This window comes from Cyrtonyx montezumae, unplaced genomic scaffold (genome assembly GCF_038088225.1).
Source record: "Cyrtonyx montezumae isolate F1298 unplaced genomic scaffold, pur_monq_1.0 scaffold_5, whole genome shotgun sequence".
Lineage (NCBI taxonomy): Eukaryota > Metazoa > Chordata > Aves > Galliformes > Odontophoridae > Cyrtonyx > Cyrtonyx montezumae.
Window position 1 is genome coordinate 11225475 of NW_027072056.1, and position 21793 is coordinate 11247267.

At 49.4% G+C, this 21793-nt stretch overlaps 2 protein-coding genes across 2 annotated transcripts in view; one reads left to right on the forward strand and one right to left on the reverse strand.

The window, feature by feature from the left end:
- The window catches only part of PLSCR1 (phospholipid scramblase 1), a 431180-nt gene that overhangs the window by 356408 nt on the left and 52979 nt on the right, over positions 1 to 21793 (reverse strand). The gene's annotated exons all lie outside the window — the stretch shown is intronic.
- Positions 2946 to 6332, forward strand: ZIC1 (Zic family member 1). The gene is made up of 3 exons (XM_065748592.1): positions 2946 to 3918; positions 5003 to 5166; positions 5577 to 6332. The coding sequence occupies exons 1-3, from the start codon at positions 2946 to 2948 to the stop codon at positions 5772 to 5774; spliced, it is 1335 nt and encodes a 444-aa protein (XP_065604664.1). The 3' UTR covers positions 5775 to 6332.

Here is a 21793-nt window from a genome sequence, read left to right on the forward strand (position 1 = left end):
GCTGGCAACTCCGTCCCTCGCTCCGGTTAATTTTAGAACCAAATGCAGAGATTAATGGGACGTCCGCACAGGATCACGTCCCGCAGAGGCACGCAGGGCGGGTGTACCTGTTGCTCTAAGCTACTGCAATTCCTCCGAGCGGATTTTGCAGAATGAACGCGTACGTGTAGATTCAGCCCCTCATTATTCCGAAAAGCTGCAAAGCCTCCCAAGCTCCAAGGGAAATTACATAATACATCTGCTTTGGAAGCGATCCTCACGCACTGAGCACAGGCAAACTGCATCTGCAGATAAAACTGCAGCGGAACTCTCCTCGAAGGCGTATCAAAGTTTATTTGTTGGTTGTTTGGTGGTTGGTCTCCTCTCTGGGCTACGGCCATCGCCATCCCTCCTGGCACCGTATGGTTCCCCAGCGGCGGTGGCGGTGCCGCTGCCGCCCGCTCCGGTACCTGCGCGGCGGTGGCTGCCCGCGCCCTTCATTAGCACCGGGAGTTGAAAGTTTCTTTGTTTGCCACCACGAATTGGAGGGGGCTCAGATTTAGTTGCGAATAAGCCAAGTGAAGGGCTGAACAAAGGCGAAATTGAAGGATTCCGAGTCTTAGCGAGCTTTTTGTGTTTTCGTTACTAGAAAATAATTAGACCTAATGAATATGCAGGCGACCGAGTAAATAAACAATTTGCCGGGTTTCTGTGCGCGTACACACACATGTGCACACACTGAAGTGTATATACACACACGTATGCATCTATTGTAAAGTTCGCGATGTCTGGGTTTTTTTTCAGCGCCGAAGCGTCGTTTAAAATATTGTACAAGTGTTGCTTGGCTTAATTGATTAAGCCACAAAGGCTTTCTGCTTTAAATATCACACTTCTACCTCTCGACAATCATTTTAATATATAGTCAATGGCTCTTTGTAGCGAGAACAAAAAAGAACTATCCGCAGATTTTCAATAGACTTTGAGCTGGGGAAAGACAGGTTAATCGAGGGTTGCATCTAGAAAACAACCAAGTGTTGTATGTTTGCACTGAATCCAAATGTCTGCATTTTTCTAACTAAATCAAAGGGAGTGTTATTTCTTTTTCTGCTCACTCATCTGAAGGTAAGTAAATTTTCCCTGGCGATCAAAAGCCTGGTCAGCAACAAAGGCACCGCCTGCTTTTTCCACCGTCCTGGTGTGGCAAGTTGAGGAATTTCAATAACTGTGACAAGGGTGACTGATTTGTGAACTAGAAAAGGTTTGGATGTCAGAAAATATACGTTGCTCCTATCGAGGGTTTCAGATGAAATAAAAATAAGTGGAAAAAAAAAAAGAAACCAAACAAAGAATGCGGGAATTTCATGCAGCAGAGGGTGAAACGATGTCTGTTTGGGAAATTCAGTTTTTACCTGAATGAAAGAGACTCCGTAAAAAGAGAGAGCGAGAAGAAGGGGGGGGGGGGGGGGGGGAGAGAGAGAAAGGAGAAAGGAAATAGCAGAAAAGAAGCGAAAGAACAACAACAAAAGCAGAAAGTGAAGAGTTCTCACCCACCTGCGTGTTGATGGGGGCAGAAAACAAGATTTATTTCAGAAAAGTGGTGGAGGGCAGAGGCAGCTCCCCCCAGAATCACGCCTGTTGGCTACAGATAAAGCCCAGCGCACCCAGCACCTACTCTTGGAGAGTTCCGGTATTAACCAGGCGGCAAACAGCAACTTCAAAAGCAGCAAGTCACTACGGGGCTCCTCTTTTCAGAGCCTAAAAAGTTGCTCAGTGATCTTAAAAAATCGGGATCACCGCGAAACCATCATTACCGTCATTATAGGAGTGCTGGAGAGAGAGGGGCAGAGAGAGGGAGACAGGGGGAGAGAGGAACCCTAAGAACAATCAAGGGATTTTTTTTTAATTATTATTGTTATTTTTTTTGCCTTAGCACACACAGACACAAAAAAAGATGTGTTGGAAATATTTTCGTGAAAAAAAAATGGAGAAAAGGTTTATTATTAAAAACAACAACAACAACAACAAAAGTTGCTACTCCTGGAAGCCCTGTTTGTCCAAAGGGCTGTCAGGGCGCTCACAATACCTGCGATTGATGAGGCGGAGCGGCCAATCAGCGGCGGGCGGCGGCCGTGCGCGCCCCTCGTTGGCGGGGCCGGGGGGAGTTACGCGGAGAAGGGGGAGCCGCCGGCAGCCAATCAGCGCCCACGTCCGCCCGCACGTCGCCCCGCCCCCGGCTCCCATTCATCAAGGGGGGGGCCGGTGTCGTCCTTTCAATTCATTTATCTGCAGGAATGATTGCCGCTATCAGTCTCGCGTTCACCGCCCGGCTGAGGAGGTGAAAGTTTCTCCCCAGGAAGATAAACCGCAAAAGACAATATTGTGCATGATTTGCGCCTTTTTTTGCAAAGCGAAAAAAAAAAAAAAAAGGCCAAAAAAAAAAAAATAGGGGAGAGTGTGGGGAAGCTCGAAGAGGAGAGAGAAACAATCTCTCGGCCACTTCGCGACATTCCTATAGCCAAAAAAATCACTGAAGGAAGTTTCTTTTTTGTTTTGTTTTTCTGCTGCCCGCGCCGAGCTCTCGCCGTTATTGTTATTTGCGGGCAGTTTCTTTTTGCGCTCACCCCAACCCCCCTCCCCACTTCAGCCTCCCAGAAAAGTCAAAGCAGAGAGACAGTGAATTTTTTTTTTGGGGCACCTTTTTTATTATTATTATTTGCGACTGCGAAGATCTCCTTCCCCCCTTTCCCACCAGCCTCTGTTTTTTTTTTTTTCCTCCCCCCCCCTTTTTTTTCTCCCCCCCGCGCTGATGCCGAAGGGGGTGTTTTTGATGTGGTTGCTTTGGTGGTGATCGTCGCCGACTTTCCAGAGAGGGTGTTTTCGCCGCTGCCGCCGCTGCTGCTGCTTCTCTCCGCGTTGTGTGCGTGCGCGCGTGCTTTTTTTTGGGTTGCTGCATCGACGCTGGGAAGATGCTTCTGGATGCTGGACCGCAGTATCCCGCCATAGGAGTCACTACGTTCGGATCGTCTCGCCACCACTCCGCGGCCGATGTCACGGACAGAGAAGTGGGGCTGGGGATCAACCCCTTCGCCGACGGCATGGGCGCTTTCAAACTCAACCCCGGCGGCCACGAGCTGGCCTCGGCCGGGCAGACCGCCTTCACCTCTCAGGCTCCGGGCTACGCGGCGGCGCTGGGGCACCACCACCACCCGCCCCACGTCGGCTCCTACTCCAGCGCCGCGTTCAACTCCACCCGGGACTTTCTGTTCCGCAACCGCGGCTTCGGGGAGGCCGCGGCCGCCAGCGCTCAGCACAGCCTCTTCGCCTCCGCCGCCGGCGGCTTCGGCGGCCCGCACGGACACGGCGATGCCGCGGGACATATACTTTTCCCCGGGCTGCACGAGCAAGCCGCCGGCCACGCTTCGCCCAACGTGGTGAACGGGCAGATGCGCCTGGGCTTCTCCGGAGACATGTACGGCCGAGCCGAGCAGTACGGCCAGGTCACCAGCCCCCGCTCCGAGCACTACGCCTCGAGCCAGCTGCACGGCTACGGCCACATGAACATGAACATGGCAGCGCACCACGGGGCGGGGGCCTTCTTCCGCTACATGCGGCAGCCCATCAAGCAGGAACTCATCTGTAAGTGGATTGAGCCCGAGCAGTTGGCGAACCCCAAAAAGTCCTGCAACAAAACTTTCAGCACGATGCACGAGCTGGTGACTCATGTCACCGTGGAGCACGTTGGAGGACCCGAGCAGTCCAATCACATATGTTTCTGGGAAGAGTGCCCGCGAGAAGGGAAACCTTTCAAGGCCAAATACAAACTCGTAAATCACATCCGAGTCCACACAGGTGAAAAACCTTTCCCCTGCCCTTTCCCAGGCTGTGGCAAAGTGTTTGCCAGATCAGAGAATCTCAAAATACACAAAAGAACTCACACAGGTACGGTAACCTTCTCTGTAGCCTTTCTGTCCGCGCGTGGACGAGCGGGGCCGGGTCGGGCCGGGCCGCTCCGGGGCCGTTCGCTGCTCCCGGGGCCGCGGAGCTGCGCGGCGGTGCGGGCTGGAGCTCGGGAGCGGCGGCGGCTGCGACAAAAAGCGAGCGGTGCCCGGGAGGCGGAGGGGGAGAGAGGCGCGGTTTGCAGCCGGAATGGTGAGGGCAAGGGAGGGGGGGGTTGGGGGGGGGGAGAAAAATAGCAGCGACCCGTCCTGGTAAATTTATAGGTTTTAATTAATAGTTCTTCGTCAGTTTTGAGCGTGGCGCGATGAGAAACGGTGCTAAATACTCCAGGCAGCTCATCCGTCTCCCCCGTGCGATTCAGGGGCTGGTAAATATTTAATTCCGTGGAGCGATTTGAAATCAACCGAGCCGAGCGCGTTCTCGTGTTATTGTTGTGCGGAGGAGGGCGGGCGCCGGGGGCCTAAGAACTTTTCCCCGCCGCGGGAGGCGGCCGCGCTGCGCTGGGCCGGGAGCGCTCCCCCCGCGCCGCCCCGCGCCGAGCTGCTCCGAGGACGGTTCGTGGGGTTGCGGCCGCCGTGCGTGCCTCGGTCCGGCCGGGCCGGGCTCGGTACTGCAGGAGAATACGGGGGAGGGGGGGGAGAGAGTAAAATATCGCTGGAGCGAGGCATCAAAACTGCAAAGCGGACGCTGAGATCGGGTGGAAATAGCAGCACGCCCGCTCTGTCTCTCGCTTCGAGAGCTGCGAGATGGGAGCGGGAGCTGAGCCCGGCGCTGGGCTGCAGCTGGAATTCGTCCGCGCGAGCAGAGAGAGGAGAAAAAAGAAAAGTTATCGGGTGCTCTCACCCTCCCCCCGTTTGGAAATGGGAGCTGAGAGAGGGTCGGAGGTGTGGATAGGACAGAGGAGAGCGGAAAGGTCTGGGGCTTCGAGCCCCGCTGAACTTAGAAAGTTGCGAGTGTTTGCAAAGGAGCGCCGGGCTCCCGTCCGGCGCTGCGACGGGGGCGAGCAGAGATCCGGCGGCCCTGCCTAATCCGATCCGTTTTTTCCCCCTCCTTCCCTCTGCAATAGGTGAAAAACCATTTAAGTGTGAATTCGAGGGCTGTGACAGGCGCTTTGCAAACAGCAGCGACCGCAAAAAGCACATGCATGTGCACACTTCTGACAAGCCCTATCTCTGCAAAATGTGTGACAAGTCCTACACGCACCCCAGCTCCCTCAGAAAGCACATGAAGGTAAATGGAGGGCGCCCGCTGTGCGGGGCGCTGCGGTTCCGCCTCGGGCCTGGCCGGGGGAAGGGGCTGCGGGGACGGCCGCGGGCAGCACCCGCTGGGCCGTAGGGAGAGGTGCCCGCGGGCGGAGCGCCGAGAGAGGCGCGGGGCCGCCGAGATGAGCCGAGCCCCGGCCCGGAGCCCGCTCGGGGTCGCCCCCGCCCCGCCGCAACGGGCTGCGCGGTTTGAGCGGCCGGGGAGGGAGGGGGGGAGCCCCGGCTCGCAGGGCCCGGTCCCGCGGAGAGCCCCGAGGGGGGCCCGGGCCACAGCTCGGCGCCGGGAACCGATATTGGGCGCGTCCCCGCGGAACGCCGCCGCCACCAGGGCCTGGGGCCGCCGCCGCGCTCTATTTCTGCCCGGGTTTTCTCTTGCAGGTCCATGAATCATCCTCGCAGGGGTCCCAGCCTTCTCCCGCCGCCAGCTCAGGCTACGAGTCCTCCACCCCTCCAACCATCGTGTCTCCATCCACAGAAAACCAGACCGCCAGCTCCTTATCCCCTTCCTCCTCCGCAGTCCACCACACGTCCAGCCACAGCACGCTTACATCAAATTTTAACGAATGGTACGTTTAAAGCGCTAAAACAGAACAGCGGAAAAACACAAACCGAAACAAAACAAAAAAGCCCCAAGCGAGCGAATCCAGACCCTATTTAAAAGACTCCAAAAATAATGAACACTCTGAAATCAGAATTACAAAAAAAAAAAAAAAAAGCAAACAAAAACAAAATGCTGCCAGTAGACCCAGGACTGAGTAAAATGAAGACTCCTTTTTTTTGTTTGTTTTTCTTCCTTTTTTTTTCTCTTTTATTTCTCTCATTTTTTTCCTTTTTATTCTTCCTTTTTTTTTAATTAATTATTATTACTTTTTTTTTTTTCTTTTTACTTTTTGGACTGTTCAGCTCTGCTCTGTTCCAAGGCTTGGTAGGCGAAGGGGTTAGTAGGATGCGTAAGAAGACAAGGTTACCAGGGCAAATGCCAACCGTGTAGGGCTGTACTGGAAACCACTGATTAGAGCTCTCCAACTGCATGTCTGCTCGGGCAGCGGCCTTCCCCCCACTCCCTCTTGTAAATACAGAATTATTAGCTTCAAAAAGAAAAAAAAAAGAGAGAGAAAAAAACACAAAAAACACGAACGTACTGTTTGATTTTGTACATAGTTATATCGCAGTCGAAGCCGGGGAGCCGTGGAGTTGTGGTTGCATCTATGTGGGGGGAGGGGCGGGCGGGGGGGAGCGGAGCGGGGGGTGGAGGTGGGGGGGGCCGAGGGGAGAGGTAGAAATCCAACTATTTGTACTGAATGGCAAGAATGTTCTAGTAAATGTGTACCAAAATGTGAATTACTTTGTATTATTACAGTCTAAACGTCGATCTAACAGAATATTATTGGTATTAATGTGCTTTTTTGTATAAAGTGCAACATTTCGTCCCAAAGTCCAGTCTAAGTAGTGCAGTAAAATGTTGTTACACGTCCTGTCAAGAAATTCGTATAGTGAAAGCCTGGATCTGCGTGTCAAACTGTTACATTTGTTTATGTAAAGTGATATTAAAAAAAAAAAAAAAGAAAAAAAAGAAAAAAAAAGATATAAACTATATCTGTCCGTTGCTTTTGGCAAATACAAGAACATAATGTATATAAATCCTAATTTCCATATTTATCCGCATGTAAAGGTCCGGTTATACATGTTACAAGATATTCAATATTTATGGCTAGAAGAATTGGTATGTAAAATTTAGTTTACAGAACTGTTTGGTAACATTTCGTACCTTATTAAAGATTCTTAAATCCCACGAATGGTGGTAGGAATCCTTATTCGCTCAGTCAACCTGCTGCAACTCTGCTAGCTTTAGGATATTAGAATAAAACTGTCCCAGTTTTTCACTGCTTTCCATTATGTCATCACTAAAGCAGCGAAGGTGATATAAATGTGATAAATGAAAGGATCCCTGCTGGCATTACTATAGTGTGTAATTAGTATTTATATCAAAATTTATGAAACAAATTTTCGGCCGCAGTATAATTTAAATGACCTTTGCAGACATAGAATAACAACCATAAAAATAACAGAAATAGATTGCATATGCTACATAAATATTAATGTGGGGAATTGTTACACGAGAAGTGCTTCACTCCACTCCAGCACTGCCCATGAATCTGCATGGACCGGGTCCCTAAATTAAATTAATTCGGATAACATATATTAGGAGATTTAAAACAGAGGAGATTTCTGTTGCTATTTTAATTTAGAGCATTTATGACCATAACTAATTCTCAGGCAGTGGATTCATGACTTTCCTTGGGCCTTTCACTCCGAGATGTGCAGCACTGTGTCATGAAGGCCGTTGTTGTTGTTGTTGGGTATATTTTTGGTTTTTGTTTCTTTTTTGTTTCTTTTTCTTTATTTTTCTCCTTTCTTTTTCATTTTTTTCTTTTTCTTTTTCTTCTTTTGCTGATATTCCTTAAGACGTGATGTTAATTTAAATCAATTACTTCTTATGCTATGTTATTATTATTACTATAAATTTGCCAGTGTTAATAGCTTTCTAAAAAATAAATCTAGGGGGTAAGAATTATTTTATGTAATTTGATTATCTTTCTATCTCTTTTATTTATTTCTCATTTACTTAAGAAATTCGTTCCATTGGCTGGCGTTGATACAGTAAATTTGTAAATGAGAAGACAATATAAAAAATCTAAATTACTTGTGCTTAATGACTGTAGCAGAACGCCTTTTCTCTAAATCAGATTGTCTTTCTTGCAGTTTAGTTTGATAGATTTGCAAGCTGTACTGCTTCCACTAACTTAGCTACGGTTGTTGGAACTGTTGGGCTTTGTTCCTGGTTGTAGCTTGCATGATCGCCCCATTAAGCAGACAACATATCAACAGACAACACAAATCATGAGCTTGGCTAAAGCTGCGAGCGCTTGTGATATGTCATAGAGTGAATTGCACGGACTGACCTTCCAGTAGACCAGGATGACACTTTAACAGCTTCTTTAAAGAAATATTATGTGCACGGCGACTCAATGGGGATATGAATCGCGAGAGGGGGGGGTTGGGGGGGGGGGGGGGAGGGGGCGGCGGAGCTCCGCACTCGGCTCCGTGCAGCAGCCTCCAGCGCTCCAGGCTGTCCTGCAGCAAACCCACGCGAGTGCTTTTCTTTGTCCCTAACATTTCCACAGCTCCCCGAGCGATTTGTCGGCTCCCGACTCCCCGCACCCCGTTCCCCTTAGCACAGAAGTTCTCGTCGCGGGCTCGGAGCCCCGCTCGGGGCAGCGCTCCCGCAGCTCGGCTCGAACTTTCCCTTCCCGCAGCGTTTATTCTAAGGCGGAGCGCCGTGCCATGCTGAGAGCGCCACCTTGCAGGGCCCGGCGGCACCGGAGCTGCTCGGCCCGCACGGATCCCGGCACGGAGCGCTGCTGCCCGGGGGAGTGCGCTGCGCGGGGCACGGCCGCCGGGAGATGGGGTTTAAGGAGCCCCGAGCGCGGCTCGAGGTTCGCTGTCCCGGTCAGGGCTTGTAGAGAGCGACCCGAGCTCGGCTAACGGAGAAAGTGGTGGGAATAGAGAGGGCCGTCCCACCGAGGGATGGGATGCGAGGGAAGCGCGGTGCGGGAGAGGCGTTTTAAAGATGTGACGGCAAGTCTGTGTGAACTTGCGCGCGGTCTGCAGTGGTCGCTGAGGGCTGATCTGTGCCTGTGTGTGTCTCGGCTCTTGGGACCGAGCGCTAGTCCAACTTTTGGGCTGAGGGCTGTGTGAGCAGTCTGCAACACGAGGAGGTGTTCTGTTGTCTGGTTGCTGCTGCTGTTGTTCTCTGTCTGGGGGCACGGTGCGGTCCCATAGGTGCTCTGCGTCAGAGGCGATTGATGCTCTGAACCCCAGCCCACGGCACGGCGATGCTTCCCGCTCGGCCGTGTGGAGGGGAGCAGTGCCCCGAGGTGCCCGGCAGAGCGGGAGGCATCGCGCAGGAGGAGAGGCTGCAGGGAGGGTTTCTCCACGCTGGTTCCCTCGCTGAAGCCAACTTTCCCCCAGAGATGCGCCCTGTGCAGATCTCCTCCCGAAGGTTTGCGGGGAGAAAAACGAATCTCGGCTCTTCAGCCTCGACGGTGGCCGTTATTTTGCTCCTGAACTTAATGTCTGACTGTTCGGGATGCTTTCGTCTGCGGGCCGCTCGCCCCCGAGCTCGCCGTGCCGGCAGCCAGCGGCTGGGCCCCGCCGTGTGGAGGCTGCGAGCACCCAGGGAGTGCCCGGAGGGGCTGCGTGCGGTGCGTGAGGTGCGGGGGTGACGTCCCCACCAGAGCAGCGTTCACGCAGCAACCCCCGGCCGTGCCGGTGCTGTTCGCAAGCAGAAAGTTAAATGTTAAACAATACTCGGGCGCTTCCATTTGCCCCCGAAGAGTCGCCTTTCAGGTCTCTTTAATGGCTTGTGCATGATCGCTTGAATTAAAAAAAAAAGGCGAGGAAGGCATTCAGAAGGCAAAGTTAGCTTCCTTAAAGCGGACCCCGCTTCAAATGGGGACACGCGCTCCGCTCTGGCCTCCACTGCCTATCTCCCTTTTTTTAGCCGTAAGGAAGCGGCAGCGCCTGGACTGCTGCACGAGGAGTTGGGACTGAAATTCACTGCCTTTCCGGCTACGATGCTCACGGCCTCGACTTTGTCAGCTTTTTCACGTCCGGAGCGTTTGCTCCTTTGGGAGAGGCTTCGGTGCTCGGCCGCGGGCCCGAGCCGGCTACGCGCAGGGGGACCGAGCCCGGCGCGGAGCCGCGGTCTGGCGACGGTGACATGGTAGAAGCGGGAGGGGCACAGAGCTCCCGGGAGCAGAAGGCTGCTGGGACGGGGCAGGGCGTTCCGAGTGACCCGATGCCGGAGGCGGCGGTGTGCGTGTTACCGCCGGAGCTCAGAGGGCAAGGAATTCGCGAGCGATATCCCCAAGGGCGTGGGGGTACCGTTTATTGGACGCGGTTCCAAAACGCGCAGATCCGTTCGCGCACGCTCGCAGCCCCGCGGTCGGGCACCACGCACCGCGGGACGCGCACACGTGCGCACCGCGCACCTCGAAACACAGCACAGAGCCCCGCGGTGCGGCGTTTCAGCGGAGAAACCTTTGCTTTCTTCTCCAAAAGCAGAGGCTCGGCCCCGAGAGGGGCTGTGCTGCTGGCGAGAGGCCGGGAGAGCCGGGAGGCCCGGCCGGGCCCGCTGCGGCCCCGCAGCCCTATTCCTGCAGCATGGAGGTGCGGGATCTGCTTTGGGGTAACCCACGGGGCACGCTTGCACTGCACATGCGCTCACCAGAATCACCCTTCGTGTTACAGGTTTTATTAAATATACGTATGTATATACATCAATACCCACACCGCTATCTATCTGTATTTATACGTAAAGAAACGGCAGTGTTTCCAGAAAGACACACATCGGTGTGCTATACGTGGAGGTGCTGTGCCGGAGGCTCACGTAACCTCCTTTATTTTGTGCGGATGTCTGTGTAGAGAGGATCGCATTTGTAACAAAAGGGACATGTTCTCCAAATTCATTCGGAGAGATTAATACCCGAGGTCCTTGGTTGGGGCTGACCGCAGGATGGATTTCTCCGACTTGCTGAGCGCACCGACGTGTATTCCGTTCCACCACAACCAAGCTGCAATTTCAGGTTCATTGTGTATTAAACGTAGCCAAGGTTTTTATTTTATATCAAAATATATTTTTTTCCACTGCACAACTCCACGGGTCAGCTTTGGTTCATCTTCGATAACAAGAAACACGATCCTGCGAGGCGAGGGGGCTATTTTTATCATGCAGCTGGAAGCTGTCATCAATTCGTAACATTTATTTCGGCTTTAGAGCGATAGTATAAAATAGCATGAAGTTTCCAGATGACGCCCGTACTGCAGACAGGATTTTTCAAGTATAATAAATCAAATTAATTACCTTTTAGATATATAGGATCATACTACCTCTCTATGAAAGTGCTGTTAAGAACTGCTCTGTGTGTGCCTGTGGGACTGGGGATGTGTTTACACCTCGGACCCAGCGCGGCGTTGGCAGGAGCGCGGCACACGGAGCGCTGAGCACCGACCCACGGCCACACTCCGCCGTCCGCGGTCCGCGGGCGTGGGCTGCACTCAGCCCGACCCGAAAGTTGTGCGCTGGGACGGGCTGAGACTTTCAGATCCTTTCCGATCTTTCTCACTTCCAAAATCTCACGAAGAACAGAGCAGAAGAAAAAAAATAAATAAAAGGAAAAAAAAAATAAAAAGGAAAGAACCCGACGCGTCAGCCAGCATCTCTGCGCACCGCCGGACATGTGCTCGCTGTTTGATGTCGCCTCTGTCGGAGGGCGGCCGGGGGCAGCGGGAGGTGCGGGGCCGCCCGCTCGGGGACGGTCCCTGGGAGCGGCGGCGGTGCGCGGGGGCGGTGTTTGCGCGCTCCCGCCGCGCACAACGGCGGCGCATGCGCGCCCGCGCAGGGTCCGTCTCCACGTGCTGCTGAATATTTATGGCTCCGTCGCCCCCCCGCTGCCCACGGAAGGGAACCGCGGCCGCGCACGTGCTGTCCGCTCCGCTCCGCACCGCCGCGCCCCGGCCCGACCCGGCTGGAGCAGCTCCTTCCCGTCCCATCCCGTCCGTCCCGTCCCTGCGCGCAGCTCCGCGCCCGGCACGTTGGGATCCCCGCAATTAGCGGTACTCAGCCCGGGTGTCCGCAGGTTGCACCCACCGGAGCAGTCCGGGCCCGTGGGAAGAACGGAAAGGCTGTCATGGATTCCCTTTTTCACTTCTCCCCTGATCAAAACCCCGTGTCACCGTACGGCCCATCACATTTTATGGCTGAGATACCGACATCGCGGGACAGACCCTAGTAATGCACACACGCATTTGTTCTATTTGCAGGCATCGTTTTTATTTATTTATTTATTTTTACACAAATAGTAATAATTCCCAGCGCTCATTGTTCGGCGGAGCAAAGTGGCCGCGAAGCCTTTATAGGGCGGCAGGTCGGCACCGCCCGGTCCCAGAGCCGTGCTCCCGAGCATCGCTAATGCGGCTGTCCGTTCCTTGCGCCCGTCGGAGCGCACGGGGCCGCGCGGCCCCAGGACAGCACCTTGAGCCCCTCCCGCCCGCCCCAGCCCACGCCGAGAGGCGGCAATGAAGCCGGTGTCCATCATCTCTCCTGTTCGCTTCATAAAGGGCACATCTTGACCTAGCTTCCCCACGTGGAAGGTGTCTCCAACCTTCACGCAGATGTGTCTGCACAAACAGAAACATACATTTTCCCCTTCTAACCCAGATTTATTATTTCTCCTATTTTCTGCGTTCTCCCCTTTGGCCAAAAGGATGTCCGGGTGTCTGTGAGTGCGTGTGAGGGGACAGTAGCCCCGCAGCACTCCTGAGCCACACGGGGACCCTCTCCATCACTTCACTCCCCAAAAAACTGTTGATCTCCCCCAAGTGAGAGGCTGAATCTTTCCATTTAGTGCTCATAGCTGTGACACTCCCTCCCTCCTACCCCGTCCTTTTTCCCGAATTCGTCCCAGTTTGGGATTGCTATGGCTCCCCAAGCTGCCCCGGGACTCAGGCAGGAGCAGGGCGGGCGTCGGGACGGTAACGTTTGGTGTCAGGGAGGCAGGAGGCAGCGACACCGCTTTTCAGCCAACCGGACAAGGATGGGCTCTGTTGTTATTATTATTATTCTTGTTATCGTTGTTATTGCCATTATTATCGTTGTTGTCACTATTGCTGCTGTTATTTACCATTATAGCTTGTTATAGTTTCTTATAATGATGTTCTATTTGAAATCATCCATTTGCAACTTGCAAAGCACCACTGCATTCACCTTAAACCTGCTTTCTGTCCCAGCCAATGGTGGCAGGGGCCGGCTAGCCTGTCCCCCCGGAGCATTAACCCTTGTAGCGAGCTGCAGTGAGCGAGGAGCTGAGCTTTGGCCCCGAGGAGCTGTGTGCTTGGATCTGGCACAGCTTTGCTCCTTTCACTCCTGGACCTTTGTTTTGGTGGCGAGCGGAGGGAGCAGGGAGCGCTGTGCTCGCGTTTCCCTCCGGCTTACACACACACACACCACACACACACACACACACACACACACACACAAATCCCCTTTCCAACTTTCTGCCTTTTGCGCTTCCCTCCCAGTTTTTCACTTCTCAGACCTACTGGCAGCATTTGCCGAGATCTAGATCCCCGCCGTGGTAAGTGATGCTTTTCTCCATTGCAGAACTCGCTCAGCTCTCGGCTCTCTGTCCCAGGGACGGGTGTAGAAGTTGTATTTGTTTGGAGCAGAATTGCCCAACCCCACTGGTTTCACATCAAGCAGCAGAGTAAAACTGTTGTCGTGTCTTAACTCTGAATGGGAGCAAACAGACCAAATAATCATTGCTGGCTCAGACAGTAGCACGGGACTAATGTCATTCATTTTAAGTTTTCAAAGCAACTTTTTTGTTGTTGTTGTTCTGTTTTTGGGAGAGTGAACCTATGTGTTGGGTCTGTTCTTGATATTTACATTACACACCAGACCACGACAAACTATACAGAGAATGCAGCTGCCATATGTGCTTTGTGAACGTGCAATTATGATTGGGGTTCGTGCATTCAACGTAGGTGTTGCAGACACGATGCTGCCACTCCGCAAGGTCCGTGGAGTACCTGAAACTCACTCCATACTGGGGGGAAAGGGTGGAGATACGTGTCATTTTTAGACCTTCTCTGTGTGTGTATTTATATTAGTCAACTACAGTAAATGCCTCCTGGACATTTATTTTTAATGTACAGTCTGCAGCTCTGACTGGATCAAATTCACGATTATTCAGATGAGGCTGAATTTGAATAACTTGCTGCTTTCTCTCCCCCGCCCTCCCCCATCACCCTCCCCCCCCCCTTTTTTTTTTTTTTTGTAAATTAAGAAAATTAAGAGGACCGCTGAGTCCGGCTGACCTTTGGCTGGCATGATTTAGCAAGTGAGGAGCGGATCAATTAGACACTCCGCTCCTCCGGCTCTGCACTCGGCTCCCAGACACGGAGCGGGGCAGGGGTACCCCGAACCCCGCAGCCGTGGAGGGATCCGTGCCGGCGGAGGGGCGCGGGCTCGGCCAAGTTCAGGGCGCGTCCCCAGTGCCGGGAGCTGTCCCCGGGGCGAGAGCCGCGTCGCGTAGGGACCGCGGGCGCGTACTGGCGGCGGGGCCGGGCCCGGCGGGGAGGGCTCCGAGCTGCCCCCATTCCGCGGGCCCTGAGCGGCCGCCGGGAGCTGACCCGCGGGGGTGCGGATCCGCGGGCGCGGAGGTACCGCGATGTCCGGATCCCCGGCCCCCGCTCTGAGTGCTAGGCTCGTCGGAGTTGATCCGGTGGAGCTGGGCAGGGCGTTCCCCACATGACAAGGCACGGGCAAACTCTGGAGAGGGATTAAACCCCAGAAGTTGCTGTCGAAAAAAGAGTAAAAAAAAAAGAATAAAATAAAAAAAGGAAAAAAGAAAGAAAAAAGAAAGGAACCGCATTTCGGGTTTTAACCGATCATTTGTTGAGCATCTGCGGACGCTGCTAGCTGCTGTTGTAGAGACAACGAAGCGTTCTCCAAGTGCAGCCCAAAGCGTTTTTTTTCCCCGCTGGAAGAGGTGAGAGCCATTCCCTCCCTGCAGCGGGGGAAAGGGGCAGGGGCACTGCGGAGGGGCCGTCCCGAGATCCTCAGGCACAACTTCCATACGAAGCGGGACCGAGTTCCAGCCGGCTGCAATTTCCCCCTCTCTAATGACTCGCCTCTGCTAATAAATGATGCCCCTGTTCAGGTTCCTCGGCGCTCTGCAGCTGAGTCCGAGAGAATTTGATCCTTTATTTGAAGATGCGTTTTAATAAAACTGCTGTAACGCTAACACTATATTAGGAGGTGATTGTTTCTAAACTGATTCCTAATTTATGAAAAAATGTGCATGCTACCAAACTAGACTCACCTCCATACAGTCCTTTCTTCATTTACACGCATTTTACAGCCAAGAACCCAGCTCGACATTTCCCTGAATCATCAGACCATTAATTTGCAGGGGAGCTGGCTGCTTCACCCAGATGGATATGATTCCGAATAAACTAAAAAGAAATGCAAAAACATATGTTTTTCTGTCATTTTCTGCTCTCCCCCTGCAGCCCCCCCCCGCGTCCTTTTTTTTTTTTTTTTCCCCCTCTGTGTTTTGAAAAGCCTTCAGAAATTTCATTATCTAAAAGGCAGAGCAGAGGGCAAGGACTTGGGGAATAGTGCCTTTTAATTCTGAAACTTTCCAAACTTAGAGCAGGGTTGAACATGTCCTCAAATCTGCACTTTCCAGGAGCAAATGAGGGATGTGTCAGACTCTTCACTTCTATTAAAAAAATACAAACCAAATGCTGCGAGATTTGGAATTCTTCCTCAGACCCATTTTTTTTTCCTCTGCACCTTTTACAGTCAGAATGTAAAACGGTCACTGTGGAAATTGATAGCAACCTTGTACAGATCCCACTGCATATTCCTTCCTCCATTTTATTTCATGTAGGTTTTGCTAACAATTTGCAGCAGAGAAATGGAAGAGCTGTCCAGTCAGGATACCTTAGCAGGTTGCAGGCCAAGCCAGCTCAGGCAGCTCAAATGTTAGCAATAAGCTGGGACAGGGTGGAATATTTCTGGAAGAATGTTTTTCTGTGAATAGGTATTATTTTCCATTTAAAATTTCCCCTTTCTTTGATGTTTGATTGGTGAACATTTACACCAAAGTCAGCAGGAAACATTGCACAGAGGGTGGTTAGGGTGGAACTTTAGGTTTTAAAGTATAGAACACGAGAAAATATCCCGAGAGAGCAAGCGTACTTTTGGCTCACTATCTAAAAAAACGCCATCTAGAAAATACTCTGAAAATATTCATCTGGTGGGTAATGTGAGTGCTGAACAGAAACGTATGTTCACCAACTCTGTAATACAGATCAGGAAACACTGCAGATATTACATTACTGATAATCAGTGATTCATAAATTCAGTGTCACAGCATTTGCAATATCTTTTTCATATTAATACATTTACATGTTTAATTATTCTAGTTTGGATTTCCTTGCTGTGACTTTTTGCTCTGCTGAAAGCTGCCCATCCCTCAGACTTCTGATTACTGGCACACTTGGTTTAGGAATTGTGTTTATGATACAGACGGTTGCATTGCAAGTGTGAGTGTCTCTCTTTAACCCAACATCCTTACCTTTCACACAGGTGAGCAAAGCATGTTATCTGCTCATGGCAGTGTTAGAGTCAGTCTTAATTTTTTAACCAAATAGACGTAGTTCTTTATTTTTATTTACCACTACCACTTGTAGAAGGACTTTAACTGAAGTGAATATCCCTAATGCGATCACTTAGAATTGTCTGCTTGGTTTGTTTAAAAGGGTTGGGTTGTTTTAAAGAAGTAAACAAAAAATATATTTTTTTATGCTGGATTAGTTTTCTTCTGTGGTTTTTGCAGGAGTTAATCTGCTCGGCTGATCAAAATATAATGCAGTTCATGCATCCACAAACATTTTTTATCATATAGCAAATTGTTGAATGCTCCTGTAAGCAGCAGTGGAAAGAGGCTGCCAGGAGGTGTAACTACATTAACCAGTGCCACACAGGAGATCTGAAATAAGGGACTGAACCAAAACACACTGAAATCAATGGGAGACTCCTGTTGAGCTGGAACAGGCTCTGGGCTCAGAATAAATGACGGTTCAGGTACAGCTCCGTTCATCTCTTTCCAGTTTTTGCTTTGGTTTACTGCACATTATTTACAGGTAACATTCTTGGGCTAGATTAAAATTTATTGATTCATCTCCAGGGTAAAAAGATCTGTGTTTGGATGCAAGTACCCACAGTAAGGTTGGACTGGCACTGCAGAGCTGGGGGAAATTACACGCAGGGTTCACCTTATATGAGCAATGACTGCCTTTAGGATATTTCTTAAATTCCCATTCTTTTACAGAAAGGTGTACTTCTGTATGAATGCAGTAACTGCCTGAAAGAACTGCTTTGGTCCTTTTCAGTAAATCTGTTCTTTCAGCCACATGGCCACAAGTTGAAATTCGACCAGATTACCAAAACTGTCTTCTTGTTTGCCAAGGAGTAACAGCAACAAGGGACCCCCTCTCACTCCCCAGTGTTGTTCTGCAAATATCACTTAATAATTAATTCCCTGCTAATATTGGAACTTGACTGTGAAAAAGCTGTTTTCTGCTAGGAGAATTCAGATGCAGTAAACACTGCTATGGCAAATGGATTGTTTCTATTGGGATATGCTATAAATGGGTTTTGTTCTGTTCCCACTGGAGCCATAAGTTTAGGATCAGATCCTGCCTAATATCATATTTCTCCTTCTCATGATATTTATTGACTGTAGCAAAAAGCTCAGCTATTCAAAAACTCCACCCCTTTAAAAATACATGGACTTGCTTATCTAGGAAAGCTACCGGTGGAATTTTACATTCTCTCCCCTCAGCTGCAGAGCCCTTACGGACTCCTTTACAAACTTAGCCTCGTGCTCTTTCCTTTTAAGTTCTGTTGTATACTGAAGAAGAACAGATTTAATTAAAAAATCCTAATGGCACAAAATTGTGCAGTGTTCTCAGAAGTCACAGAGGAAGGGCCAAATTCTTCTTCTTTTTATCTGGCAAAATGCCCACTGACATCAACACTATGTTCTTGATGGAGCTCGAGCACGTATCTTATGGCCACACCAATTACAGGGAAATTGTCTTACTGCCAGTGTGGTGTTTGTATGGAGGCTGACAGTTACAAGCAGAAAGCTGCCTGCTCTGGTCATGAATTAGGAAATATTAATATGAAATCCTAAACGTTTCAGAAAGCTGTAAACAACTCACTTCTGATATGAAAGCAATGCAAGAACCATCTGACCATTCTTTTGCCAGAAAGACACTGAGTTAAACTGTAGGCAAAGTTCTGCAGACCTCTAACTTTTCTCCAGTCAGAGTTGTCATTAGTTAAAATATTATTTTTACCTGTAGAAGTATGATGAGAGGGTTTTACGATCCAGATCTGTTTGTATTCTGTAAGTCTAGTAAAGAAACAAAATTTCCCCTCTGTCATGCCCAAATAAACAATGAGCCTATTTCAAGTTCCGCTCAATAAGTGTGCTAAATGCATAAAGTATTTTGAGTAAATGCCATGCAGCTGTTTGGTAGCTTGCAATTACTGTGGTATTGTGTCTGCCTGCGTTGTGTGAACGGCCATAAATCCAGCTATTTCTGACACATCATGTTGGATTTCATATAAGTCTATAGGTTTTGTTCCAAGTAGATGAAAATAATGAAACACTGTAAATATTAGATAGTCTTGCTCCAGTGTGTGGTGCTGTAAATCTCTGGAGATTTGCAAAGAGACAGTGACAACATGAATGCAATTACACATGATACTATTTTATGGGCTAATTCCATAAAGCAGCATCACAGCTCTGCACTGACAATAATTTTTCATGGCGACTTTCTGGATGTCTCATGGAACCTTTTAATGCATTAATTATTTGCCCATCCCAAAATAAAACGTGCACGTGCAAAGAATTAAACAATGGGCCCAACGTGCTTCAAGAAGAGTTTTGCCAGAGAGGGGACTCAGGGTAGAGCCATTTATTTTAGAGCTCTGATTAAAAGACTGAAATGCAGCTCTATCTGACAGGAGTCCCTGCTCTGGTGCTCTGGCTGTGCACCGCATACATCCGTACCCTGCAAAGCCTCTTCACTGCCCCCCAGGCTGCACAGAGCCTGGGCTGGGGAAGAAGGAATATTTCTTCTTTGAAACTCGGCTCAACAGGTGACTTAGAAACAACCTATGAGTTCTCCCACTTTTGTCGAGCGGAGATAGCAGACGGTTTGGTTCTAGGGAAATATGAGCAGGTATTTTTTCATGACATGCTAATTTAATTAAATAAAACCTGGAAAAACACTCATAGTCTTAGAGGATTCGAAGGCATCTTAGAAAAAAATAATCCAGCTTTGGGATTGTTATAGCAGCTGGAATAATCTATTATGTAAATCATCTGGGAATCGAAAGATAATATTTTGAAAGATAGTTTTTGTCAAATAATAAATATGCTATCGTTTAGGCTTAATGTTTTCCCAGAAGTGTTATTGTTAACTGATGAAAGTGAAACCTTAGAGTACTCCTTATTTTGACTGAAGATGATTTAATATTTATTTATAGCAGTGCCAACGATAACACCCATATATCTGCTGAGGCGAACATATGTTTCTCAAAATTGGGTGTTAGAACTAGTGTTGATCCACACTGTCTTATATTTATCCTCTGGGTGGCACCTAGATATTCTCACCAGTTTTAATCAGAGATTCCAGAAGACAAAACTTGTGCAAACAAAACAAACCAAAATCAGAAGTCCTTAGTCAGATCATTCTTGTTTACTTTGATTTATATCCCCATGCCATACCCAAGGCCTTTCTACAGCAGTGATTACTCTTCATTGCCTGAGTACTGTAAACTGCCTTCTATAGGAATACGAGTCAGGCCCTCTCCATTTATTTCTTCTCTCATAGAAGAGGCACTGGTGCAGCATGTCAGTCCATCAGCCTGTTGACTAAAATACAGAATTATTTCACTAATGACTAGGATGTGTACTGTACATTACCGCATTTTGCAAATTAGCAAGTAATGAAGGAACACCATAAAAAACAAGGGTACTGCATAATGAAATATACTTTATTCATTTATTTTTACAACCATATATTAGTTTTAATTATTTCTTTTAATAATTAATTGGCTGCTAGCACATGGAGATAGTTGTTTTTTTTTTTTTTTTTAATAAGTTTCAGTATCGGAAGCTCCTGTTGTCTCACTGGGAGGTGCAAGCGTTTGTGAGGAGATGAGCAAATGCTCCTCCTTTGAGTGGTTGACCTGATTTCAGAGATAATCCCTGAGAACGTCCTGGAGCCCTCAGGGACAGCCGTGGGCTGGTGGGGGCCAGGAGGTGTTCCATCTCCTTGGGAAGCTCACAGCAGCCATGTGGCTGCTGACCTCTGTTGTCTTCTTCCTCAGCTCCTCCGACACTGATGAGAAAACCTGTCTGAGGCTGGAGCTGGGCTCTGCTTGGCTGCTCTCAGCTGCTCACTGAAGAAAACCTCACCCCTCTTTTCCTCTTTCCTCATTTCACAGAGAAGGCCAAGTCAGACCAAAGCACTAAGGGCAGAGGAGCAAATAACAGAAAACTCTATCTTTCACTCACTGTGTTGCTAGTGAAATGTCCAGTGACAAATCGAGGAGTGAGAGTGTCCTACCTGGGAGTGCTTCAGTGGGTTTTCCCAGGACACGCAATGCTGGCACCCAACAGCCATCCTCCATTCCACCTGTTTGTCCCAAGCTCAGCTTGGACTCCTGACTTGGAGGAGAGCATCCCTCAGGCTCTCCACTTCTTAGAATAGAATCACAGAATGGCTTGGTTTGGAAGGGACCTTAAAGCCCATCCTGTTCCAACCACTGCTATGGGCAGGTTTGCCAACCACTCGATCAGGCTGCCCAGGGCTCCATCCAGCGTGGCCTTTTGAAAGTGTCCAGGTGAGGGGAGACCTTATTGCTCTCTTCAAATACCTGAAAGGTGCTTGCAGTGAGAGTGCGGTTGGTCTCTTCTCACTGGTGACACGTGCTGGGACAAGGGGAAGAGGCTTGAAGTTGCACTAGGGGAGTTTTAGGTTGAGTATGAGGAAAAACTTTTCAGAAAGGGTTATTAAGCACTGGAATAAGCTCCTCAGGAAGGTGGTTGAGTTACCATCCCTGAATGTGTTTTAAATCCATTTGGATGCGGTGCTCAGGGACATAATTTAGCAGTTAACAGTTAGAGTTAGCTTAGTAGGGTTTGGTTGTGGTTGGACCTGATGATCTTGAAGGTCTTTTCCAACCTGAGAAGTTCTATGATTCTATATGAAATAGATGTGCAATGCTCACAATTTTGGTCTTCCCACTGTACATTAGTTTTCCTTTTCCATATGTTCATTTATTATTTGGGAGTTCCATAAGCTTTCAGTCATTGAAACCATTTCCCATTTTCCCTCATATTTTAAGTCTGATCCATGAATGGCCTGTCAAGAGTTTTATAGTATTGCGAGCTGGATTTTGGATGGTAGCAGCAGCAGGCAACTAACCATAACTGTGTTTCTGTTGCCACTGTAACAAATTTGTGTTATTTAGCTATTTTGAATCTTGGGAAGTGAATAAAGAAGAATGTAGTACTGATGAATATTTATAATACTTCTGTGGGATCTCTAGGATGAAGCGTGTTTGCATCAATTCTGTAAAACTGTTCTTAAAATTTAGCAGAGTGGATTATATCTGAAATTGGGGGGCAGCAGTTACAAAGCCTGCTGGAAAAAATATTTATGATTGAGGAAGATATTTATTTATAGTATTATGTTAGTAACAATATTAGAGACAGTCTCCTTGTAAAGATCAGAGCAGGAGCCAGATGCTTGGTCGGACCTATCTCAGTGCACTATTGTTTTACAGGATGCTAAGCACCATGAGAGGCACTCACATTTCCTGTATTTGACATTATTCAACCAATTGCAGTTTTATATCCTGAATGTCTGTATTTCTT